This window comes from Paramormyrops kingsleyae, chromosome 13, assembly GCF_048594095.1.
Source record: "Paramormyrops kingsleyae isolate MSU_618 chromosome 13, PKINGS_0.4, whole genome shotgun sequence".
NCBI classification, from domain to species: Eukaryota; Metazoa; Chordata; class Actinopteri; order Osteoglossiformes; family Mormyridae; genus Paramormyrops; species Paramormyrops kingsleyae.
In genome coordinates this window covers 26,572,048-26,599,271 of record NC_132809.1, presented here as the reverse complement: position 1 = coordinate 26,599,271, position 27,224 = coordinate 26,572,048, and the positions used below count along the sequence as shown (strand labels likewise).

The window sequence follows — 27,224 nt, the reverse complement described above, 5'->3', positions numbered from 1 at the left end:
GCTCTCATCCAAAGCAACACCTCAGGCTTAACCTAGGCTTCCTGGATTAGATGTTCTTGCCTCTGACTTGCACAAATTGGATTTTTAATGGCTCTTGTTTAAAGCCCCGTCTCAGGGCTAACGCAACAAATCTCACTGTAAGCATCAACATCCTATCTTCTGTTCCAGTTTACCTCATTCGATGCTGCAAATCGTTCTCAGTGCCTCCAAAATTGAAGTCAGACAACAGTAAGTCAATATCTCTTGCAGCGTTACCTGGAAGCTCGTTTCAGAGGCGGTGCTTGCCAAAGTGCAGTCTAACACCCACAAATCCACAGCTCCAAGTTTGCAGTGAGGTGTGTGTGTGTGTGTGGGGGGGATGTTCTTACTGAAGGTCTTTCTGCAATATTTGCATTCTTCCTCATCACCCCTACCTAACACAGTGCATGGAACACCCCATAAATTCAACAGCTCTCTGTACACACTGCAGCAGCTCCTTCAAGCATGGAGACGTATGCGTGCAGGCAAATGAAGAGCCGTACCTTGAGACTGGTTAATGCTGCCCTTTCATGTCAAAGACAAACACATAAAAAAGCCAACGCAGTTAAAGAACCACACAAAGCAGACTTTAGAAGGCATGTCAGAGCTAGAAGCAGCCTGAAAAGTAACGTGGGCTAAACGTAACGGGAATCACGTTTATGGGAATTTTATTCCGGAGGCTCAGCTGTCAATACTTTAACCTTCTGCAAATCTGTAAACACAGAAATCATACCACACTAGAAGGTCACACTAAACGGGGCATCTACTGAGTAATTAAGTAATGTAATAGTTAGTTATCTAGTAATAGTTGGGCTGTGTATCTGGACCCAAGCTACCAAGTCAGCCGCCAGTCACATGCATGCCCTGTCGCATGTATTGGCTGGTACCCCCGCTGCATTTTAGCGTTGTTTTAGGGTGTTGTCTTCTCTGACCGCAGGAGTCCAAGAGCACCTTCCGCATCTATCGATCCCAGATTTTGTTCACAGATGCCTTGGGTCGATTTCCGAAGTTGACAGGCTAGACATGTACTGGCAGTGGGTGGGCAGGTAACGTAGCGTACGTTGCGGCAGCAGGAAATCGGCAGAGCCTATCAGACCCAACGTCTGAAAACGCAGCTCCGGTGAACCAAAGGAGGCCAACGTTGAACAGAGCACCCCCCTGCACCATCACTCCATATGAGCAGCTCACCAAATCCCTTGAGTAGCAGAAATCCATAAGGTCCAGAAATACATAAAATGAGGGGCAACGTGTAGAATTTCAATGAGCCAATAAACTCAACGCCAACACGGAGGCTTGCGGCTGACCTTCGACATGCCTCCCCCCCCCGGGTGGGAACCAGTTTTCTAGACCCAAGAGAGGATGTGAATCTGGGATTTACAGAACCTAGTAAGATAATCAAGCAATTATCACTTATCACAGAGATGGGCCGGGGGGAGGGGGCTGATTTACACTACGCCTTATGTGCCGAGTCCTTTACAACACATGGCTCTGTGAAGAGCACTGCTCACAGAGACAATCTAACTCGGCGAAATGAGCTAATATGGAGCTCAGCTGCAGCTTCAGACCTGTGCCGTCATGCCAACACAGACAGATAAAAGAAATGGAGGAATGTTTCTGTACTGGGAGGTGCATTTCATTCCAAAGGCTTATAAATATTCAGCTCCAGAAAATTCCAGTCCACGATGACAATTTGCAGCAATCCGACTGTACCTTCTCTCACTGCAAAGAAAATGGCAGGCTGAAGCCCTACATAAATTTATCATATATAAATTTTACATTATAAAACTGACAAGTTTTATTAAATGGCAAGACAGCACGTCTCAACCATCAGCCTGTCAGCCTAATTTACCAATTAGCGTTAATGAAGCAGTAGGGACATCTCTCTCCGTAACTGACAGCATCGAGCATCAGCTGTTAGCCAACAAAATGCATCACCGACATCCCTATTTTACCACTACTGTAAAATGAATGACATTCCGTGCTGCACATTTTTTGATTGTGATGTACATTGTAATCTTTAAAGATCATCTTATTTAAACACAGGGCCAGACGACACTTCAACTTAATTCTTCGAACACAGCATCCACTAGCAGGAACTCGAGATTTCAGGCAAGGTATCCATGGAAAATGAGACTCAGGTCTTCTAAGAGGAAAAAGAAGAATCAGGCGCAATCATGTTTTTGATTGCACATATCGGAAAATTTGCTCCTGAGAAATCCTACTAAATAAAATGTAGTAGGATTTACATATAAAGAAACTATTTTTAAATAAGACTTAGTGTATGTATCTTGAGCATTTTAACAAGCTGGTCAAAATAGATATAATCATATTAACAAAAAGAAGATGGGGAACATTCAGCACAGAACAAAAGATCGCTGGCTGTAAAAGGATCAGTAGCTAAAAGCTTTGAGGTTTGCGAGAAATGAACTTTGGGTCAGTAGGCCGCAGTGAGTCAGGAGCGACCAGGCTGGGAGAGAGACCCGTGGGCACTGAGAATTGGCGGCACCAGAGCGAGGTCTGGAGAATTCCACCAGGGGGCAGATCCCCCCCCCCTCCCTACCTCCACCATGCATTCACTCACGGCCTCTCATCCTGTAGTCTCACAAAATCACACACTTCAAAGACAAAAAGGAAATAGACTGCTGTGAATTTACCCCGTGGTGCGAATAGCTATTGCGGCTAGGAGCGTCGCTGGCAAGGGTCCACTGCAAAAACATCATGTTTTTATTTATAAATACACATACGTGTCATTTATGGTGTATTCCACCCATGAAGCATGAAGCCCAGACAACGGGAGACTCAGACAGTGTAATCAAATCCCCGGCAGCGATGTGAAATGGAGCCCGCAGTCGGCTTAACTGTAATTGACTCCCACATATGACAGAAGAGGCTGCTTCCATTTTAACGTGCCAGTTCAGTTAATGACCCTGACAGACACATTTCACTGGATGGTTCGCAGTGCGTGACAGCAAAACGGGGCCCTTGCTGCCAGCCAGGGGAGGGGATTACAGCTTCATCGGGAGCCATGGGAAATGCTCCACTCGGGAAAAGCGGCCGTGACATGGAGGACAAGCGTAACACTGGCGAGACAGTGCGAGATAAAAGGGCAGGTGGGATCTCGCCCTACGGGACACAGCAGTGCCGGCAGCCTCAAGAGATACCTACAAATAAACCCTTTCCTTTCCGTGTTCTGTTACCTTTATGCAGACTTACACCCCCCGCAAACCCCCCAAACACAGGTATCAAACTGGGACAGGAAAACCCCACCCCCAACCCTGGCATTCATGAGAACGAGCCAGATGTTGAGGACAAGTTGATCATTTAGGTCATGTTTATCAAGTTGCTTGGCACACGTTAACAGCAGTTACGCAAATACACAATGTGATTATCTACCAAAGAGGTTAAGTATCTTTCTCCAATGAGGAACCCCCCCCCCCCAAGGCACAAAACCATGACCTTTCACACACAAGCCCAGTCCCTGCCAATCACCCCACCAATAAGGGGGATCTTACACACCTCCCCAAAGAGCCGGAGACACATGGCCTTTTGCCAATCAGCTTCCTCCGAGGCATAAACCCCCTCCACAAATGTATTAATATTTATTAATTAGCCACATAAATGTCTACTTGAATCATGTATGAATTATGCACAACAGCAATGTTTCACACAAGACTTAATTTTAAAACAACCTCAAAAAAACTCCAGTTAATAATTTTACACTTGTAAATACTTAAGAAATAACATTAATCATAATGGAACTCCTGCATTTCTCAATCAGGGCATTCAGAGGCATGCAAACCATGTCCTAACCAGAAGTGATGGGCTCACGTGTCATCTCCATGGTTACCCTGACATTCCTTTGGGAATGTCTGGCCCAAGCCAGGCCAGCTCACGTGCATGTGTTGGCTGAACAAGAGGCAGCCTGACCGGCTCATTCACCAAACCCACCCCCAACATGAGGCAGCCTGGCCGGCTCATTCACCAAACCCACCCCTAACGTGAGGCAGCCTGGCCGGCTCATTCACCGGCACCCAATGAGAGGCAGCCTGGCCGGCTCATTCACCAAACCCACCCCCAACGAGAGACAGCCTAGCCAACTCATTCACCAAACCCACCCCTAATGTGAGGCAGCCTGGCCGGCTCATTCACCGGCACCCAACGAGAGACAGCCTGGCCGGCTCATTCACCAAACCCACCTCCAACGTGAGGCAGTGAGGGCTGGCTCATTTACCAAACCGGCACCCAATGTGAGGCAGTCTGGCTAGCTCATTCACCAAATCCATCCCCAACATGATGCAGTTTGGTCAGCTCATTCACCAAACCGGCACCCAATGTGAGGCAGTCTGGCCAGCTTATTCACCAAACCTGCACCCAATGTGAGGTGACCTGGACATCTACTTTTATGTCGTTGGCTAATCTTGTTGCTTTGCTTGTAGGGTAAAACAGCACCGTACTAATGCTAATCTTAAGAGAGAGTAATGCTTAATCATAATATTATACCAGGGAGGGACTGTGGAGGGGAAGAGTTTTTTATTTGAGTGAGTGGATGGAAGAGGGGGTTGGGGGATAGGGTCGCAAGCTCTTACCTGTACTTCCCAACGTTTTGTAGAAACGGTACTCCAAATGTAGCTGTGGTGCCCTCGATTTTATTGGTTCCTAGGTGACAGGAGAAAAAAATGAAATGAAAAATATACACCAGTTGGGGGCAGAGCAAAAAAAAATGTATTAATATACAAATTAATATAAAGACAAGATTTAGGCAAGTGAATGAGTACTAGAAGAGGCTGATCACAGAAGACAGCAGTGGAGCTGGCAGTAAACTGAGTCACCTGGCTTCCCTGATAACACATTTTAGGTCCAAGAACTACCCATATGCTAACTAAGGAAACTGACTTGCCAAGTGCCGCCATTTTGGCTCAAGTTGTGTCCCACTAGCTAACCTAGTCAGCCAGCTGCACAGGCTGTGCCATTTGAGGTCAAGTTGCACCCCACTTGCTCACCCAATCATCCAACTGCCTGTGCAGTGCTATGCACGCGCCCGAGTTCTAGCCTGGTTAATTATTAGCCATGGTTAGCAATATCAGTGGAAATCAAGTCATTACACTGTATTTTGCACATCAAAATGCACATAAAAAGTGCTAATAAACAGTATAAAACTACAGCTTTAACTTCTGTTGATAAAGGGTGCAGCCATCTTGAAATCTAAGCTCGGGGTTGTGTCGATTCCTCCGAATTCGCAACTCGGAATTCCGACTTCAGGGGGCTTTCCGGTTGAACTTCCCAACTAGGAACTCGGAACGTATGAGTTACGAGTTCAAATAGAACGCAGCATTACTTGCTGACCAGCTGGCCATGCAGCACCATTTCGGCTCACGATGCCTCTTACTAACCTAATCATCCTGCTGCCCATGCGGTGCTACTTTGCTTCAAGCTGCATCCCACTTGCTAACCCAGATGGCACCATTTTGGTGCTTCACAGCTGCACCGAGGTCCACTGAGAAGCCATGACTCATCCTCCAGCCGATCTCCACAACCCAGCTGGTTTCTCCCGTGGAGCGACAGCTGAAGGACTGAATTCGTGACTGAGAGGCTGGCAGATCCAGACACCTCAAGGGTTTAAACACCCAGCGGCAGACGCGGACTAACATGCCAATGCACATGCCCACTCTGCCAATGTGCCCCCCTCCCCCAAAGTAAACAAAGAGTGTGGCGTTGGGGCCGTTAGCAGAGTAAACACACGACACTAAACCAGGACGGGGCTGGCACCTCGTATCCGGCCCCTCCCCAGGACGCCAGCAGAGCAACTGGAATGGAAATCATCTCTGCACCTGTCTGTGGGCGCTTTGATCAGAGGGGGGGCATTGAGCGCAACCCCCCCCCCCCCCCCACCCTAACATGAGGGAAATTAAAGGCTTCGAGTCCACAGCATCTGTGATACCAGGCTGTCACTTGAAATTCACTTGTACGTTACAACCATATGAAATAATAAAATTACATTTTAAATCCGGACTTTGGATTCATATTCAGGGATTAAGATTCCAGGCACGTTATACTACTATTCTTTTTCGTTGGACCAGAGAGTCTGTAAAAGAGAAGCTGAAAGCGTATAACAAAAGGCCCCAATAATCTGGGTTTAATGATGCATGGAGCCTCACAAAGGCTGCCAGGCGGCTCGAGGCACTCCCATGGTTTAACACGCGGCGTTACTCTGGTTCAGCGTCGCTTTGCCAGAGCGACTGAAACCGCGCAAGCCGCAGAATTTGCCCGATCAAACACTCCAGCTTGTCCCACCTGACGTGCAAAACAACCATCTTAAAGGTCAAATTCAATCTCGCCCCGTGCACAGGCAGGCGCACACACAGGAAAGGAAATGAACGGGGGGTCAGGACTTACCAGTTTGATAGCCACGTACTCGTTGGTGTAGAGGTTTTTACCTGGAGTGGAAGACAAAGACAACGGTGAATACAGGCAAGGAACTTATACCAGATAGTGCAAACACCGTCTTCCTAATCATCTTAGGCCCTTGAAGTGTCATAACTGAGCACATACTTATTTCACGTTAGGCACCGGAGAGGATCAGTAACTAAGAGAGTTGAAATCAACAGACAATTACTTCTTATACAAAAGATGAAGTAACATTTAAAGATTACAGTCACGTTATCAGAAAGCGATAAGAACAAGTGAGGAGCTTCCAGATATCAAAGAAAAGGCTGACATTCTGGGAATTAAACTTATTTAATAATTAAAACCGAATGATAAAACTAATAATCCTACTGAGTTGCCAAAGGTATCTGTGCAGCACTGGTCCCCATGCGATTCTCCTACAGGAATGCTTTAGATGTAGCCATTTAACAGAAGTGAGGAGTGCTTGGGGTCAGAGTGGTTTCTGGATGTGACACACATCTCTATCCCCCCGAGCTACACACAGCCACTGTGCAGGGAGGACGAACGCAGCAGTGCCTGTAAACACCACAGAGACAGTCATGCTCGGGCATGATGGTCGCGGTGAATGTAGGCTGCGGTGCCCTTCAGCCAGAAGGCCATGCGAGGTGAGCCAGCGAGCCCCCACCTCTCTGGGTCGGCATGATGCTTTCACCAAGGGAGGCTGCTATTTACAGAACAGCAGCAATTGGCAGCCGTGACCCAAGGATCTGACGAAGCAGAAAACGGTGTGGAGTGTTTGTAAGAAAAGTCCTGCCCGCCGTTCCCGTGGCCGTCGCCCACAAGCCACGCCCACTTACACATATAACCCCGCCCCCACCGCCCCTCATAGTTCCAGATCCATGGACATGCACAGGTCTGCATTTTAAAGTGCAAAAGTCAAAATAAGGGTCTTAACGACACACTACCATGGGAATTCCCCCCCGGATACGAGTCCGAGACGGTACTCGATGCAAGGTGAGAGCGAGCACGTAGACTTCCTGCGCGGCCTGTAACCAGACCCATCCCATGCCTTTGCAGGATGTGGTTCTGAGGCTCTAGTGCTGGGGGGTGGGGGGGGGGGGGGGAAATCAGGCAGGACAACTAAGATGGAAGCACCTTCAACGGCACATGCAAGAAGGTCATTGGCATGTGTACAGATAAACAAAACCACTCGGCACAGCAAGAAACCTGACCTTTTCTCCCTCCTACACAAGGTATCCGACCTGCCAAGGTCCACTGAGCAAAGGAGGAGGGAGCTACTACAAGGAAAGTGCAAGTGAGATGTTCAAGGTCACCGTCTCCCATAATTTGCTGGTGATCCATCTGCAGATGAAATATTTATATATCTTACTCTTGCAGGTGTCAGTGAAATCAAACGGCTTGTAATGACACCCTCATACGCAAACTAAAACTAAAACTGATTTGGAGCCATGTTTGACATTTGCAGGTCATTATGTCCACCTATGGCACTTTTCCACTGCCGTATCTGAGCCGTATCTGAGCCATACCCTCGCTGACATGGCCCAGCTTACTAGCAGGACTGAAAGCATGACTAAACTGAGCTGGCTGCGTCACCATCTGACTGGGCAAAATGCACAGAGATTCTGGTGATCTGCGTTAATATTTATAGATTTTCTGAAGGGAAAAAAGGGCATAATCTATATATTATTCATTATTAGTAGTATCACATATTGCGAAGTATTGATGCTTCGGTTTTACGTCACCGTCTCTCTCCAAACCGCCTTTACCGATCCGACCCTTCTGCAGTGGAAAATCGAAGTCAGCTGAAACCACACTGTAACTAGTGTCTCTTCGCGGTATGGGTCAGGTTTGACCTGGTTCCTGTTTGCCAGTGGAAAATACCTGGTACAGGTGTGCTGGGAGCCGGGCAGGAGCAAAAATGCAGACTGTCTGGGGAACCCCGAGGGCTGGGTTGAGAAACAGAGGTCTACTAGCTTCAAGGAATGTCTCAAAATAGGAGACTAGATTAAAGGTCTGGATTTAAGGCCCTTGGAATCTGTTGTAAGGAGCTGCGCACACAGCTACAAACCCTCAGGGTAACTTTCTGTCCGAGAGCTACGACCATTTAGAAGCTTATAATTTTTTGCTTGTGAGAAACTAGCTAATGAAACAGAGCCAATACCTTAGACAATCCATGCATCATACACAAAGTCAAGTGAGCGTATTTTGGCCGGAAGGTCCGGGCAAACCGAACGTGTCTCAAACGTGTCTCACTTGCACGTTTCACAGCCCATTGGCTCCGGGTGACTTTGACTGCGAGACACGCCAGTGGTCAGCGCTGACACTGCAGTTTGAGCACAGCCCCACGCCTCGGAGTAGCAGCATGGGGCTGCAGAGCGTCTTGAGCGGGGCAGATGCGACGCTCGGCTGCGACAGGCCGTTTGCAACGATATAGGATAAAAGCACTGACCCTGCACCCTGACTGGCAGGGAGTGACCAGCCAACATCCAAATCATCCAGGATCCCCTGTGGCCAGTTAGACCAAGGTTAAAGTTCATTGAGTTCACAGAGTAAATGATGCCAAACTTATTAGGACACCAAATCAGACGACAGGACACTTACAAAAACACAGCTCTGGAAAAGACGAAGAGACCACAGCTCTGGAGACCACTCCAAATTTTTTTAATTCTGCATTTTTTAATCCTAGTTTAATGCTAGTTCTGCTGGCAGAAGGTTACGCTGAGTGGCAGGCTGCAAGTATCGAAGGCAGCAGTACACAAGAACAAGGTGAAGCAGAAGACACTGGGAATCCCCAAAACCAGCCAGGTAGGGGGCGGAAGCGAGTTTCTAATGGAAGGGATGACCATTAACTTATCTGGCAGTGCGAAATGAATTGCAGGATGACATCAAGTGACCTTCGAAAGGAATGGGAAACATTAAGTGCAGGTGTGATGTGCAGTGCTAGGACAGTTCATATCAGGCTCCTAGAAGCAGGAGAGAAGACCCAAAAAGCAAGGAAGGAGCCCTTCATCAATGAGAAGCAGGGAAGAGCCAGGCTGCAGTTTGCAAAAAAATGTATATTTTACACAGACGCACACCCATAAATCGAGAAATGAGTGGAATTCATTCATGAGTGAAATTTTGCTCTCTTTTTTCCAGAGCTGTATTATAGTATTAACTGATAAATTTCATATTGGTACGGCACAATCTTTAAAGGAAAGTACTTTTTAAACGACATATAAAATGAACTGGCTAATGTGCTCACATAACCCAACAGTTTCCAAGAAACTGAAGGCTAATCAGAGCATGAGGAATAACCCTGGGAAGCTCGAACATGCTCACAGGACCCACTGGATGTCAAACCGCACCCCATTTTTTCCCTTCCATCACCAAGGGAGGTCAAGCCAGCACATAAAGAGCTTGGAGCCCGGAGCAGGAGACCCCGGGTCTCCCCCTCATTTAAAAACAAGAGGAAGAGTAACTTCACTCAGCATGTTGACACTGGTGAATCTCAGCTCTGCTCTGCAGGCCAATTATCAGCCAGATGGGCTTAAAAATAACAGGGTGTCTGACTGTACTTAGGAAGGGAGGGTGGAAGGAGTTTCAGGCTTATTTGTTGAGTGACCCAAATGCCAGGCTCTTACCCAGCTTCAGCTCGCCAAAGTTTCCACAGCCGATCTTCTTGCCCACGCGGAAGTTGGGCCCCACCATGAGGACCCCCGAGGAGCTGGAGAAACCCGACGGGCGGGTGTGGCTGCTCCGCCCCTGCGCCGCCCCCTTGCTGCTGCGACCCGCCCGCTCCGACTCCTTCTCCCGGGGGTGTTCCATAGCTTGCAGTGGGGGAGGGGGGGGGTTGGAGGGACAACCCAGACAGTGTGCACCGCTGCCGCTCAACTGGTCCCCACGCTTATGGGATGAGGGCGGGCGCTGCTGCTGCCCGTCACTGCGACCGCGCCGGGGGATTGGCTGCTGCAGCCGTCCACATTGGGGTTTCTGAAGGCCTGGAGTAGGGGAAAAAAAGACAGCATTTAACCATTTATCCAAAAAAGACCACAGATGGACACAGGAAAAATAAAGAAACAACCAGCATTTAAGGTTTTAAAAAACATGCTACCAATATTAGCAAAACATATTTAATGACTTCATTCTCCAGGATTGACTGGTACACATTTGCCATATAAAGCGATTTCCATAGCAGAAACGCTTACCTATTTTATGTGCAATTGCGATGTTACAACAAGAAATGGCCACGTAGCAATTGCTCACACCAATATCAGAGCTTAAACCATTCACAAAATATTGCAACTGAAAAACTGTGAGACTAGAAAACATGATAAATGATTTATAATACAGAAAAAAGGAGGCGAGGAAGAGGTGAGGACAGACCCGACAGGATAAAAACTGTCTGACTGGTGCTGGGAAGGAGGAATTCTTTAGAAAACAGAAAAGTGACGACTTCAGCATGAGATAACGAGGATGAAGGAAAACTATCCATCTTCACCTCACTGTACCTGATCAGGGCCCAGAGCCCAACAGGGGCAGCAAAGGACACAGAGTGGGGTGCAGCCTGGATGGGCGCACACACACACACACACACACTCACACACACTCACACACACTCACACACACAGATTACTGTCAGTCTGAAGCCAGGCTAATTGGCGTCTGTGTCTTTGGACTGTGGGAGGAAACCTGCACAGCACGGAGTGAACATACAGACGGGGGTGGGACAGAAACCCCCACAGCGCCGCACGCTGAGCCGCCGGGCCGCCCCTTAGGCAGGCTCCGAACACAGCGCTATATATAAACATATCTCACACACACACGGCTGGGAACGGGGATCGATACGGACAACCCAGGGTCACCTGACTACCCCCCCCCCCTCCAAAAGGAGGAGTACAGCGCAGCAGTGCAGCTCTACAGCTGTGGCATGCTGCCTGTGTTGAGGAACGCCACGTACTTTGACACGTGGAGCTCTCAGCCTGCACCCCCTGGGGGCTGCACTGGCAGGCGGTGTGGGGGCGGGGGTGTGAGACCTTTCGGCCATCCAAGATTACAGGGAGAGAAATATGCGCACGCGCACACACGCGCACACACACACGGATGCACTGATGCACACGCAGATGCACACACACACATGCGTGCACGCACACGTATACACACATGGATGTGCACACACACACATGTGCAGCTGCGCATGCATACACACACGCACGCACGCACATGTAGAGTAAACATATCCTTATGGGGACCGCTCATTCATTTCAATGGGAAAAATGCTAACGCTAACTATGACAACCTTAACCCACACCCTGCCCTAACCATAACCATAAGTAACCTAACAAAATACAAGAGTTTTTGCGTTTTTAGTTTTTTCATAGCAGTCACCGATTTTTATAAAATAGAGTTTTCCCTTATGGGGACCAGGAAACCGGTCCCCATAAGGGAAAAAAAACAGATATTTATCACGTTATGGGGACATTGTGACACACACACAGCAATTGCATGACTGTGGCTTGGACAACAAAGCAGAGAAATGCATTATGGTGACAGATGCCCAGTCGCATGTCACACTTCTCGCCGGTCCTGCACACCTGGTTTTTACACTGGACAAGAATGGGGGGGTTGGTGTTTAAAAATCTCCCGATATAGGCGGCGGAGATCAAATCAAAGACTGAGAGGATCACGCCACCCACCGCGCTCGAGGACGTGGGCTGATGGTGATTATGTAAGAGCATTTATGTAACAGGACTGCCAGCCTCTGAGGCTGCACCTTCTTTTCTGAGCCTCTCACACTGACCTTTGACCCCTGACATGCACCCCCAAGCAGTGCGGCCAGCAGGACTCCAGCAGGGACGCGTGTCATTACCCAGAGAATCCCCCCCACCCAGGACTACTGGGTCAGACAGGCCTTTCTTCGGGACACGGCTCACGTTGCCTCTTCACCCGCTCCTCCTCCTCCTCCTCCTCCCACTTGCTTAGCACCTCCCCCGTCTTCCTGCCACGTGACTCCCACCCACTCCTCCTCTCCTTTCTCCTCTTTCCACCCCAGAGGGTGAGAAACCAGCAAGGAAGCGATCTGTCAGCACGTCGTCGAGATGACAGGTTATGCGACAGGGAAGAGCCCCCAAGCAACCACCCCCCACCACCCTACCCCCACCCCAAAGTGGGGCATGTTCCCTGGTGTATTTGCCCCTCGGTGTCAGAAGCAGGGAGGGGCACTGACTGAAGGCGAGTGCAAATGCAGCCTCCTTCCCCCAAACTGGCTTCCTGCCGAGGTCACGCAGGGGCGTGAGATCACGGCACCAGATTCCCGCTTCCTTCCTGGGGGGCAGTCAGGGGTCGACCGGACCTCGGTGGGGGCGGGCAGTCTGTACATGCCCCACCAGGAGCTCCACATTTAGCCCGGTCTGGCTAGTGTCTTTACCCCAAACAAGCTGCCCTGTGAGGGCTGATTATCCGGCCTAATAGTTCAGATTAATCACTCGCAAGTAATACATACTTGCTACCCATCTCTAAAATTGATAATGATGAGGATGCTAATGGTGACAAAGAATCTGCAGGCTTCAGATATATACCTCTATTCTTGACTTTTGAGAATCCGGCTCACAATGAACCTAATCAGGGATGTGGAGGGTGATGGACAAAACAATCTCACAGGGTGAAGATGGCGACACATTTGGCCACACTCCGCATTTCGTCTGGGGTGGGTGGGGGTCTTTTAATCATCTATAAATTACGAATGATACATTAATATGATAACAGAGGGTGGGGAAAGGCACAGTTTTGCTACTGAGCAGAATAAATAGTATGTATAAACAAAAACAGAAGCCAAACTGAAACTACTTTTAGACCGACTGCTTTAGACAAACAGTCATTTAAAAAATAATTGTGTGTGTGTGCACGTGACAGAGGGCAGCAACAGATTAAGGCGCTAATTTGGATCGGTATACATGAAGCGGCCAACACAAGCTGTATCTGTATTCATGAGATAGTGCTTAGTGTGGCCATTGAAGGTTCACTTTCCCGACGCTGTAACTGCAAACCATGAATCCAGCTCTAAATATAGCCATCGTTGACCTTGCAATGGTACCACGGAACTTTGTCTAGCGATGCGACAGTGAGGATCGCCAATAGTTCCATAAAAAATGGAAAAATCACACATAATATATGATCATCTCTTTTTTTTTTTTTAATCAATCTCCAAACATGTGGTTTATGGACGACGGTCAGAAGCAGAATCTTCAGCCGCCACTCAGCTACTACCATTGTACCTAACAGTGAACATTTCATTAATAATTCATGCAAGACTAAGCTTTGAAGTGTCACCCCCTCACTCATTCCTTAATGGTCTTACCCAATGCCCACTCCTCCGTATTCCACAGTGGTTTGTTCCATTTCCCTCCGTGGGTGGCGAAAAAAACATTTACATAGAAACATTGCTATGATTTTAACATGCAATGTGAAAAATATTCTGTCTACTGCTGCATTAATTAAATTTAAATGCCGATTAATGCTGAAATAATTCCCGCATCATCACAGCTTGTGTGCAAAATTAAACTGCAGCCAGTGTCGATTGGTTTGCAACAACAGCCCTGTCTAGAAACTAAACTTCAGAAGCCATAAAATATTACGCCGTCCATATGTACTTAAAGAACCCTTGACAACCAGCTCTGAATTATAAACAAAAACAGCAGGTCCTGGTCCACTTGTCTGTTAACACTAAACGTCCCATAAATCGAAACAAAAAACTCACACGTCGGAGTGGTTGAAAAGAGGAGAGCCGCTATTATGAGTGATAAGTGTAATGGACAAGTGCTCGATTAAGCCGACGGTGTCGGTCTGAGCTAGAAAGAGCCGTCATCCTAAACCGGTTTGAACTGGATGCTGACCAACGCAGCTTGATTCAGAGAGAGTGAAAAAGAAGAGACGGAAGATGACAAAAACAGTCTATAAACATTTGACTTTCATACATTAATTTTCAGTGGATGGGGGGGGGGAAAAAGACTGAAGCCTTAGTTCTATAGAAGCATCTATATCAGTTGTTGCCAACAAGCCGGCTACTTAATACAATTATAGTACCTGGTGTTTGACCCCCAACTGGTTTAGTGTTACTGATGGAATTTGGCCCTCAGGGAAAAATAGTTGGGGACCCCTGATCTATACAGTGGGGAAACTGAAATAAAGGATCTCTGACCTGACGGGAAAAAAGATTGATAAACATTTGGGAGGTATCTAACAAGATCTGCAAATATTTGGCCATCCAGGCTGCCATCCCTTGCAGACGGTGCATGGGGAAGAGGTTGCACACGCTTATGTCTCACCAAAGAAAGCAAAGAAAAAGCCTCTGAAGACCATTTAGTTTCCCCAACCCTCATACTCCACAACTTCAAGGTGGTTGGATTATGAGTTATGGGTTGGGGGCCATGACACTTGAAGTTCCAAGACAGGTAGCCACATACATAGGAACTGACCTATATACCACCGGCACCACTTCTAATTTGCTCATCAGTGGTCATTGTTGACACACACACACACAACAATGAAATGTGTCCTCTACATATAACCCATATGTGACATTGTGACATAGCAGGGGGCAGCTAATTCAGTGCCAGGGGAGCAGTGCTTGGGGGCGGTACCTCGCTCAGGGTACCTCAGTGGTGCCTTGCTGGTCGGGGATTTGAACCAGCAATCTTTCAATTACAAGTGCACTTCCCTAACCATTAAGCCACCACTGCCCACGGTAGCACTCATCATGGTAACCTTTGCACCCCTAATCCAAAGAGGTTTAGACAACAGGAAGCGTATAACTGAAAAACAAAAACCACTTTATTCACCCCCTGGGATCACAGCTGATCTCTGTACCACTATGACATCTCAGTAGACAGAAACGTCAACACTTTGAAAGCAGAAGTGAGAAATCTCATGGGGTTCAGTGTCATCATGAGGTCTTCAACATCTTACTGCTTTCTGTATCCCCCCCCCTCCCCCCCCCCCCCGCTGGGAACCTCACTGCCCAATACGACCCAAAGTCATTAAAAGGCCAGAAGGAGCCTTTAATGACTTCTTCAGGTTCATTCAGGCCAACAGCTCCAATTTTCTCAGGATTCCGTTAAATCTGGCTGTCAGCTGCCTACCACAATTAAAGCAAAGTTCACAAGCTGAGAACAAGGGGAACCGATTCTAATCAAGCCAATGAAGATACAGCCCCCCCCCCCCACAAACAAATAATTAATCTCCCAAAGTTTGTCATTGTGATGCTTCTGCCATATCCTCGCAACAGACGGCCAGTGAAACCGCTTCTTGCCCAAACAATCGAGCCATCAGGCGTGCTCTATTTTTACACGCATTCACCCCTAAATTGAACAGTTGGTCCCAGCAGCTGCGCCCCAGGTAGCTTAGCCTGGCCCCCACTAGCTCTTCATCATCAGCTTCCCTAGTCCGAGAACACGGCAGAGATACAGGAGTGGCTAATGGCAGCTAATGCCTATGACATCACGGCAAAAGGATGTAGGGTTTCCAAGCCGGATGACCAAGGGCTTTCTCATGCAGATCGGATCTGATGAGTGAAAGCTGCTCGTGGACCTGTGAACCAGGTGCTGAACCAGTTCCTGTCCAAAAGTTCAGCTGTATATAAAGGGCTTTAAAATAACCGGCTGTCGCATTGAACCAAAAGCATCACATTCAACAAACAAGACCGAACCTTCAACGCAAAACCTCAACTCATGACGCGCTTCATTGAGCCAGCTGGCGGCCGCACGCCATGGGTTACTGACTCGGCCCATCCCCCATTGTGCCGGCCGACTCCCAGGTTATTCTCCACGCTTCCAAATGAACTCATTATCCCACTCACTCGCGGCGTGGAGGAAGATTGGAGGTGACGCGTGGCACTTGACTCAGATGACCGGCACGCAATTACACCGTCCGGCACAGAATGGTACATCTGGCTAAAACAGACAGGAAGCATGAAGAGACAGAAGTGTCCGTACCGTCCTAATAGGGGCAGGAAGTGGCCGCTGGACACATGGAGATGGATGTGGGGAGAGAGGTAAGCAGACACTGAGTGAGCCAATTTGGGGCACAGGGATGACTTTAGGATGCCAATAACCTCAGCTGTCCAGGACAATTCCAGGGAATCCTGTGGTTATTACCTGTGGTACAAGGTTGAATTTGGGCTCCCAAACATCCCCCCACAGTTGTTACTAGTCGATGTACTAGTAACCTGACCAGCTGCGCAACCTCCATCATACAAGCTGGAAGGTAAGTTGAGTAGTTGGTGTAAACAAAGCGATGAATGGCACGATGAAGATGTCAGTCCTGTCCACCCACTTCCACTTATGTTTAGGGTACTGTCTTGGTATCATAGCAGCCGGGTAAAAAGAAAAATCAAATTAAGCTCCCGGTCTAATAGATACAAAGGTGAGTAATGAACTCTTAAATGAATATACCACAATTTACAAAATGTAACGTTTAAACTGAAAAGAAAACCAGCAATACTCAATTTTAAACAGACTGCATCTCCTCCTAACTTAACATGGGATGAGGCGTCCGATTTCGTTTTCCCACAGACCTGACTGGAAGTCTGGTTGGAGCTCTTCCATTGACAGGTGCTATATGTCCGAGCTACTGGTCCTAAGCAGGAAGTAAGACGACAGAGAGGAAAAGCCAGTCCAGGGTGGAGGAGGGGTGGTGGGGCAGAAGACCAGCTTCATCAAAGCTGACCTATACTGGCTTCCTGAGCACTGCTTCCTTCTAACCATGGAGGCATCCTACGGCCACATAACCCCCCCCCCCCCCCAGGCGTTTCCTCACAGTCCCAACACCAGTCTCCACTTTCCTCATCTCAATGTGGCCAATGACTAAGATCTCCCAGCCCTGAACCACACCCCAGCTCCGAAACACGTCAGGCACGCGGGACCCTCCACAAGGCAGAATTCCAACACCCCCATCCACCCTATGGAAAACAGAGTCAGAAAACACTGGGGGCCTTGATGTGGGCCATCAGAGCAATGCAGGCTGTCGTCAGGGGAGTCGCAGAGCTGCCCACCTCCCTGCTCTCACTACATGCAGGGACGGGGGGCTCAAGCTACATGCTAACAGGGGCCCTGGTCAGTTAAAGGGTCTCGGCATCTGCCACAGAAGTTTGCTGACAGAGAGTCTTTGTTTGGGAAAAATAATGATATCTTCATTGTCCTCACCTGTCTGCTATGAGACAAGCATCTTGACCTCTAACCAATTAATCAATAAAATGCGGCTGGTGTGTGGTTCAGCGGGTTGGGATGCTGCACCTGTGATCAGAAGGTCGCTGATTCAAATCCCATGGTCAGCAGAGTGATGTCATTGCTGGGCTCTTGAGTAAGACCCTTAACCCCAATTGCTCCAGGCACTGGCTGACCCTGATTTATCAAAAATAGTATGTCATTTTAGATAAAAAACTAAAATCTAAATAACAATGTAAGCTAAACTACACCTGGAGTGTAGATAAAGAAAATGGCCCGATTTTTCTTTTAATCCAAGTACACCCAACTTCCACTCAGCAGGAAACATAAGGCAGTGTGGACTGTCAATCGCAGGGAACAGACCCAAGCAATAACACACCAGATACTGATCTGGAAACCCACACAGAAACGTCAATGCCCAGCAGTACTGGGAACTGAACCCACAACACTGGGGATCACAAGATACTCTACCACTCGGCTGCCCAGTCCACGGATCTAGTACACCTCTTTGCAAATTCGGGCCACCTTCAAAATGTGCTGCCTAGTTTTACGTGTAGATTGTCGTGAGCACATATGTGACAATTACGCGAATCGAAGAGGGAAAATAACTCCTCTCAGGCTAATCAATGGAAGCGAGAAGTCTGATCCAGCGGCAGAAATTTATAGTTTGGGAACCGGGTGCAATCCGCAAGAGCGTTAACATTTACCACGTGCGAGTGTAGATGTTAATTAAAGTGACAGGCACCAGGACAGAGACCGCCGCACGTGCATGCTGCACGCGTGCACACGAGCCCCATGGCGGGGAGGGTCTGGTCACCGCTTCGCTCAGATGCAAGATCTGGGTATAGTTTCTATGGCGACGTGGCAAGAAATTACAACATGGCCAAACTGTCAGAGAGGCTGAGAACGGTGGCGGCTGTGGCACCGACAGGCGAGAGCGTTTCTTCCCCCAACACATACAAGTGACGTAGCACTTTTGCGATGGCGAACAAACACTAAAATTCAAACTGGTTTGTTTATCGTAAAAGCCCTGGATCAAACGTACTGCTATTCAGTGTTCAAAACAAAAAACTATCATAACTTCATTCTTAAAAGGTCAACAATAAAATGTACACAGTCATGCAATGTAACATCTACCTCTATTGTGTGTCAGGACGCTTGATGCCTTAAACATGATTTATCAAGACTGTTTTAGTAGGAAGAAAGTCCGTATTTTGCACAAATGTAAATGCATTATTTTGGATCGTACAGGATTATCGTTGCAACGGATTGCACAGTTTTTACTTTTTTTTTTTTACCGAGGAATATATTTCATCTTGTTTTGTCATCAGAATGCTGCTGTTGCCAAAACGACAAAATGACAGCGTGCTGGGTGAAGGTAGTGAAAGAGAGCTAGCATCATGCAAGAGGATCAAAAGGTGATGGGGGGGGGGGGGTTAACACCTGGCTGTGCAGGTGAGGGGGGCCGGGGGAGGCCAGTTTGCCCCAAGCTCCAAATGCAGTACAGGCTCCAAAGTAATCGAACCTCGTTCTCTCTAATGCACGATTTACAGACCAGCCCTTACTAACAAACGCATGTATGTGGAAACCCTGCATAAAAAGCACTATGTATTTATATCAGTTGATCACTATCTTGTACGGTGCAATGTTTTTTTTTAATGGATATGAAATTTTAAGTTCAAAAGCAGGGCCTCTCAATGTCAAACAGATATGCCCTCAAACAATCTGTCCTTTGAGTATTTCAGAGCAAACAAATGTATTAAATTTAGCAGGCAAAGCTCCCCAAAGCAGGATTTTTAAAGAAGCAGTTTAGCTCAGCCTGGATGGATGATTAGTGAAGCACACATCACCAGTCTGGTTTTACTGCTGCAGTAAAGAAGCTAATCTCAAAATGAAACTATCAGAATGCTCCCCTCCCACACAGGACGTAGCGAGCCGTATTACAGTACAGGATGGAGTGAGGGACTTATTATAAAAAAAAAAATTTTAAAAACACTGTCAACTTGACAAATTGACCAGAGAAGCCACCAGGTTTGAGATCCTGTTGCTGTACACAAAGACAAGCTGTTTTGAGTTATGATACATTTTTATGCCTTTTCATACTACCAGTAAACAACTATAGATGAAAGCATAAGCTGTACATAACTTAGCCACTCAGATGTTTTTAGCTCAAACTGCTGACCGTTCGATCCACTTACGGACCTGCATATTTAACGTGAGCCTTTTAAGCTAAGTCCCTTTAAGGGTACAACAGAAGTCTCCCACTTGAAACTGAGGGTTAGCCTTTGATGCATGTCCGTAGCGACCACGCTAGCTGCTACAGGGATCTTCTGGTGCTTCAATGAGACCAGTTTCCTGGATCTCCCCCTGTAGCCGACTTCAGTTCCCTCAAAGGCCGTCTCTGTGCGGTTGCCCACGCGTGTCCAGACGCATACATACACCTACGCCGCTTGTTCATTGAAGTCCGGCTCTCCGAGGCAGCACGCGATTTCAGCTGATGGCCAGCCCTCGGAGACTTCTCATTCCAGACAGGCTGAAATTATATCACCCCCCCCACCCTGTCACCCCATAGACAAGACTGTCCCACCATACAGTGGTCACTTCGGCCATGGGCACACGCACAGCTGCAATACACGGAATATTCTGCCAATCGCATGGAGTACAACAGGAGAGGAGAGAAACACATGCCAATCAGGATCATTTTCCTATAAGCTGCTGAACTTTACTCTCAGTGAAAGCAGGAAAAGTGAGCTTCCCAAGCCTGAGGGTGAGACACAGGCAGACTTCTCCACTGCTGGAAGGTGCACGATTTAAACTGAAAGCCTCTGCTCCTGGCCGGATCGCAGACGGACAGACACGCAGCTCAGAACAATGCCAGTGAACACGGCGCTCGCTCGACTGCCTCGCTCGCGGGGATGACAAACGTCAGCAGGGCGCAGGGACCATGATCGCACAGGAAGCGGCAGCACGGGGGGGAGGGACGTGCTTCCCGGTTTCCCTGCCGCCTCTCCTGAGCTCTCTAGATGAGACAATCGCCAGCGTTGTGTGTTTGCCGCGGTGCAGGAGTGGCAAGCCCCAGGAGGACTGAGGGAGGCTTGTGTTACGAGCGCCTCAGTGTAGGCCTGCGCTGTGCACATTTCCAGAGAACAGGCTCCCACTGCCAGGGTGACCGGAGAGTGCTAATTCCCAGGCCAGCTGGCACCCCCCCCCCACCCCCCCAGACCAACATGACGTGCATGATGTGAAAAATAGCATTTAAAGCTTGTTGGGCAGAATCCTATCAGGTAATATCTAGACATAACTTATACATAACAAGTTTTCGATAAAAAATACTCTAAATCCAAACTGTAGAGGAAAAGATTAAATAACTGCCTCTAAAAGGAACCAATATTCAGCTGTGCTGTGACAAGAGATTCACCGAGATAATAAAATTGCTATTGCAATGTGTAGGGTTACAAATAACAATATCAAAAGGAAAGCTGCCATGATCGTGAAATTGCCAGAGGAACCTGTCAACAGTCAGATATGTTATAGTCTAGAGGAGACCGCAATAACTTGCATGTATTTATAAAAATTATTCCCACCAGTTAATTCATTCATTCACTCAAAATTATGACTGCTGCTATTTCGCACCATGTGCATTTAGGCTAAAACAACACATAATAAAATGGTTCAAAATAAGAAAGATATGTTTCCGTCAGACTGACGGCATCCGAAGTGACTACGTCACGGACTAATACAAGGTACAGTGACGTCAGAATGTAGTCGCTCTTCTGAATTCCTTCCGGCAAACCATCAGCACAGAGATTAAAGAACGCGAGTCCCGACCTGCGCTTCACAATGTCTTCCAGCTGACAAGGATACATTTATACAATTATAGGCGGAAATTAACCTGATAAAGTTTTCGAGTGAAACAAAGACTATAAAGCCAAGCGATAAAGGCAAAGACTCCCTTGCTCGCTCGGTACTGTCTGTCCAAGTGAATCGTGGCGAAAAACAAAACAGCTCTACTAGTATAGATGCTCGCATGGTTAACAACGGACGAATGTAAGCCTGAAGTTACCCATATTCTCAAAGATGCCCCTAAACATATACCGCACGGTTCACTTTGACTGTCCGACCCTACCGCTGGACAAATACATGTTTGCTACCCAGATACTCACCGGTTATAATTGATTGCGAACTAATAATTATGGGTTGCTTGTTATATCGCGTCTGAATAGTGCATGAACAGACAAGTGTTTGGAAGAGTTGCCTTAAAGAAACGGTATAAAAAATACAGGGGCAACTGATAAACAAGGTGGATAACATCGAGCCCCCTCCCTTCCCTCTTTCAGGGTGCCCATCAGTCCATCCGGACACTTTTTCCCGAGGACAAAAAGCGACACACGCAAATGATCATCATGCACAGCAATTCATACAGACAACTGTCTATTTTAATAAAACTAAATTATCCCGACTGTCAAAGCGACCAGCTAAAACGGTTATTAAATATTATTTTCCTGAATGTGAAGTCCGATTGTTTTCTAAAACCCCCGCTACCATGTGAATGTTAAAAATCCTCGGACAGCCCCCATAGGGACAGCGACATGATTATTCAGATTATCAAAATTTGATGCTACGCTGAGCGCTGTGAGCAGGATGGCAGCCAGTGCTACTGGATGGGAAGGAGGAAACGGGAAAGCATAAGAAAGAGCGTTAATTAAAGCCTGTCTTACGTTCACTAGCGCGGTGTCTGCGGCGGATTCCCTCAGTTTCGGGTATAAACACCTCAGGACCTCCCTTCGGTAGCCGCGACCAGGCAGCGGAGAAGACGGCGGCCTGGGGAATTTTGATATTAGGGACCGATGAGCCTTTTTCTCGCTGCCGTCCCTCTGTGCCGTGAAAGGTCCCCGCAGTCCCGGAAGTGCCGAACCCGCACCGCCCGCCCGAGACGGAGAGCGCTTCCGGGTAACACGCGGGCTGCCCGGCGCCCCCAAGTGGCCGGGTAGTGCTAAACACCCAGTTCACAAGCATCTATTTTAGGGGATATTTAGAATTAAAACAGCCTTCAGAAATACTAGTTATTGTCATATGTGTGTATATGAATGCTTATTTGCTTTAGCGCGAAACTTGCTTAATCTTTCAAGCCGAGCCAGATCAGGTCGATCAAACGAAGAGCTTCCATTCCATGCATGGTATGGGGAACTATGTTGAGAATTTGGGAAGGACGCTTTATAAAATTGGATCGAATATTTGGGGACTCTGGCAGCTGGCAGCGATACACAATGCATTGGGAAAGGAAAGAGATAATCATATAATTCAAAATGCAATGCCATCGTTCTGTGGAAACAATACTCCAGGAGGAAACTAATTTGGATTTGGAAGCATATTGAGGGAGCACTTTAGTATGCTTTCTCTCTGAGCAACATTTTGTCAGCAACTATTAGTAAGACTGCAAAACATCTATATCACCAGTATAAAGGCATGGCACATGACAGGGAGCAGTACCATGCAGATTGTTGAGAAAGTAATTATGCACTTTTAAGACAGGCTATTCAGGTAATTGAAATTGAACCACTACAGCAGCCACTATAGCAACAAAATGTAAATGAGGCTGCCTCCATTCACATTTGATCACCATCCATCTTCTATCTGTTTATCCTGGCCAGGGTTGTGGAGGGGCCTGGATCCTATTCCCAGCAGCACAGGGCACATAGCTGGGGTACAGCCTGGATGGGATGCCAGTCTGTTCCAGGATCCATGGATAATTTAGAGACACCTCTGGACCACAGGAGGAAGTTAGACTCCCTGGAGAAAACCAGTATGTTGTGGAGGGAATATGCACTGTTGGGATCTTAACCCACCCAACCCTGTCGATGTTAGGCAACACACATTTGGATTTATTGAAAATGCATTATACAATTTATGTTTGCCTTCAACCATCAGCAAATCAGAAACAACTCCAAATAGTACCTAGTAAGAACAGTAAATTCAATTATGATTTTGCACTGAAAGTCACACACAATTCCATTGGGAACAGTGTGGGTTAACCACAGAAACGTATAACTTTGACCAATGCACTCTTATATAACCATTCCCCACTCGAACTTTGTCATCTTATCAGAAAAGGTGTATCTGTAAACCCAAAGCACAGGACCCACCTTAAAGGCTTGCCTAGTGGTGAAATGCCATGCCAGATGCCACAGGACAAAGGTGTACCAGTGTACCAGCCCCCCCACCCACAGTAACATTCAGCACCTATAACCATAGATGCCTCACATCATGCAGTAATCCGTATATGCAAGTTTCCCAGCTCAGTTTGAGATATACACTGAGAAGCCTTATAAGAACCAATATGACATTATCGGAATGTAACCCCATCGTAACCCAGGGAGGGTCTATTTGCATCACACACTGATTGATACAGACTTTCAACAAGGCTCTGATGCACAGTCACGGTTCCATGCAAGCAGCAGATGTGTACATATGTTCAGTGATAACCTAAAAATAATTCATTTTTTATAATGGTTAAATAGTATTAGGAACCACAGCAAGCAAAGACATTAGTTTCTATAAGACAATCACCAGTCAAACATTTTGTACACAGCAGGGAATGAGATGACAAAGTACCTTTATTAAAAAAAAAACAAAAAACTTCTGTACAAAAACAATTATATACAAAGATGTACACTACTAAAATCTACCTTTCAAGTATTGGTCACCATGGCTTTTGTTAATCATAAAACACATCAGTCATCTTCATCATCATCCTGTAAAGGCCGGGATCTGAAAGGAGAAGAGAAAAGTTCGCATCTTCGTGTGACCAAGGGGCTAAAAAATGGAATTTGGTTGGACAGATTAAGGGCCCCAGAAGGAATGGGTTCCTCTCCTAGACCCGTGTGGACAGTCTACACACACGTTAAGCTTTGAAGGCCAATCAAAGCTAGACTTCAAAGCACGCCCAGTCATACAGTAATAGACCAATTCAATTAAACCAGAGGACACAGCTGTGAAATTAATATTCACTGCAGCTGCATTAACAGGGCCACATTTACAGCTGTGACTGAACAAAGACTAAGTTGTGTACAAGGCAAAATCCCCATGCCTACCACAAATCAGATCAGACGTCAAAAGATGCAACTGCCCGCTTAGACGACAATAGATAACGAGTAAAACTCCAGTATGACAAGCTATGTACAGATGATCTAATGTATAAACCTGGAATGGCAACTGCACACAACACGTCAATATTACAACCAGGACTAGATAACCCATGAATACCGAACAGCAGTAAGAGCCCCACCTCCTGGGCACTTTAGAGACACCACTGCCCCCAGCCTCTTCATCGTCCAGCTCGGGAAGCTGATTCTCCTTCTCCGGCTTCCTGCCTGGCCCGCCGAAGAAATCGCCGATTCCCTTCTGCCACGTAGGAGTAGGACGAGGACAGACCGGGTTGCCACCAGCATACTTACTCTTAGCTGGAAGAGTCGGACACAACCATGCGTCACCACGAGTATTTATCACCGCGACCATGACTGAACTAGCAGACCATGAACAGAACTAACCTGGGGTTCCTGACTGGGAACTGCTCCCAGCGTTGGGGGAACTGGAGGCACCCAGGGACTTCCTTGGTGCAGAAGCAGCAACAGCTGAAAGCGGGGAGAAGCGTTAGATCCTAAATATCTTTCACGTGATGGAGGAGGTGCCCCGCACTGTGCAGCCTAAGCTTACACCTGCGGTTGCTCTGGCCATATTAACGCCTAATATTCGCAGGGACCCCGTTCTCATCCCGTGATGCCAATGGTACATAACGATGAAACACATCACCGGGGGGGGGGGGTCCTATTACTACGGACGGACGTTAAACTGCAGTTAACTAGCGTGCTTGTAACAAAATGCGCGCATTTTCCCCGTCAACCACATGTTAGATTATGTGTCCTCAGATTAAAATGTCTCCATCTACGGAATAATAAGTGATTAGAAGTTGAAAGACGTTGAAATTGCGGGGGGGGGGGGGGAAATTGTGGAACATATGCTTGACGATTCATTAAGGTCGGAACAGTATCTCGGACAAGATATACAGTAAAGCACAGATTTATCATCATCATCTAAAATAGTAACAGCTATTATTAAACAGGTTATGAAGGGGCTTCACCGCTCTGTTATTTGAACCTGGCGCCAAAAGGCTGCGGATGCGGAGCAGGAAGTGGCGCCAGATCAGGGACTTCAAACTGCACATTAAACAGCAAGCCGTCGGGAAGCGCCGATCATTAATAAGTTACAACTCTTCCTTTTAATGGATCTACATGCACGGTATTTAGGCAGATGGTACACTCACAAGACAGGCACCTGAAATTTGGCGGGAGGCGGTATTACCGCAGCCCCAGCGCTCCCGCCGGCGTGGCGAGCAAACAACCCGAAGGCGGATTTATTCTTTGCAAAGCAAATTAGCCCTTTTAATTATAAAATCTAAAACTCAGGTCAGTTTGACGGAGCCCTGTGACATATATGGACGGCGGCGAAAGAAGCTCACAGAGGTCTAAATAACACGCATTAATGAATGTCGATTTTACGGTTCGGGTTAGTGGGATTGCATGTTCCGCAGCTGGGTGTTCGGATCCGCACAAACAGCGCAGTTCTTTCATACATCCCTACCTTTCCTGTAGGCTCCAGGCACGCTGTCCGCTTTCGTCCTCACCATGGTTTCTGTTTAAAACGCCTTTGCTCCGGATTGGGATGTATGTGACTCAACCCTCCTGGGTCTCTTAAAGCAAATACTTCTGGTCTTTCCCGCTCGTGTTTAAATGTGAACCTACGTCAGCGACGCGTCGGCGTGACGTCAGCGACGCGGCCGGCCCCCGGCAGCTGGAGGATGGCAAACATCTTTAATGAACCACAATAGTCAAGTCAAGTAGTTCTTTAATGACATTTTTAACCTTACGCAGTTAGTACAGTTACAAACGGAACAGTGTTTCTCTCGGACCCAGGTGCTACATAAAGACTAACACATAAAATACACGTATTTACAACGAGGAACAACGTACATGTCTTAAAATTAAATATAAGAAATCTGTTTTCAAAGTGAGTTTTTTCCTTTGCGAGGAAATTTATCTTTTGCGAGAAAATGTATAGATATTCGATTATATTTCCATTTAACAATCTGTAGCAGTGGTTTGCCAGTAGGCTGTCTGTATTCCGGTATATAAAAACCTAAATGTCTTTGGTTGTACACATTCATTGGTACTTTATTTGGCGGGGCACAAATAATATAGTATTATACTATTACTTATGTGTTAATTAGCCACAAACCAAGTCTTAGTTACATATTGATCTCATGTTAATTCATCATTAATGAATCGTGCCGCATGTTTTATCTCATGCAGTTATTATATATTGAACAAACTACTGAAGGAACAAGTCATGAATAACGCAAGTGAATTCTGATCTCATGTTTGTTCATTGTTAATGAAGCATCTTTTATCTCAAGTAGAATCTATATTTGTTCATAATTTGTACTTCAGTAGTAGGTATTTACAAAATTCTTCTTCACCATAACACAGTGTAGGATGATCTAGGGACCTCGTGCACTACAAAACGTTCCTGCAAGAATCTAACTGATTG

General features: G+C 47.1%; 2 protein-coding genes across 7 annotated transcripts in view; both read right to left on the bottom strand.

Annotated features, from left to right (window-relative positions):
• LOC111857399 (casein kinase I) overlaps nucleotides 1–22,549 on the bottom strand; it is a 40,740-nt gene extending 18,191 nt beyond the window's left edge. For 5 of the 6 annotated variants that reach the window (XM_023838230.2, XM_023838232.2, XM_023838231.2 and 2 more), the window contains exons 1-4: nucleotides 22,340–22,549; nucleotides 10,047–10,403; nucleotides 6,412–6,452; nucleotides 4,605–4,674 (exon numbers count right to left, since the gene is read on the bottom strand). In XM_023838230.2, the coding sequence (XP_023693998.1) occupies nucleotides 4,605–4,674; nucleotides 6,412–6,452; nucleotides 10,047–10,230 (295 nt within the window). In that variant the 5' untranslated portion in view covers nucleotides 10,231–10,403; nucleotides 22,340–22,549. The remainder of the gene's footprint in view (nucleotides 1–4,604; nucleotides 4,675–6,411; nucleotides 6,453–10,046; nucleotides 10,404–22,339) is intronic. The other variant, XM_023838234.2, reaches the window with a different exon arrangement.
• Nucleotides 22,550–24,217: 1,668 nt separating this feature from the next.
• Nucleotides 24,218–26,417, bottom strand: pclaf (PCNA clamp associated factor). Its single transcript, XM_023838254.2, has 4 exons — nucleotides 26,259–26,417; nucleotides 25,169–25,252; nucleotides 24,907–25,081; nucleotides 24,218–24,389 (listed from the first exon to the last, which is right to left on the bottom strand). Exons 1-4 carry the CDS (start codon nucleotides 26,302–26,304, stop codon nucleotides 24,353–24,355), a joined length of 342 nt encoding a protein of 113 aa, XP_023694022.1. The 5' UTR covers nucleotides 26,305–26,417; the 3' UTR covers nucleotides 24,218–24,352.
• Nucleotides 26,418–27,224: the final 807 nt, after the last annotated feature.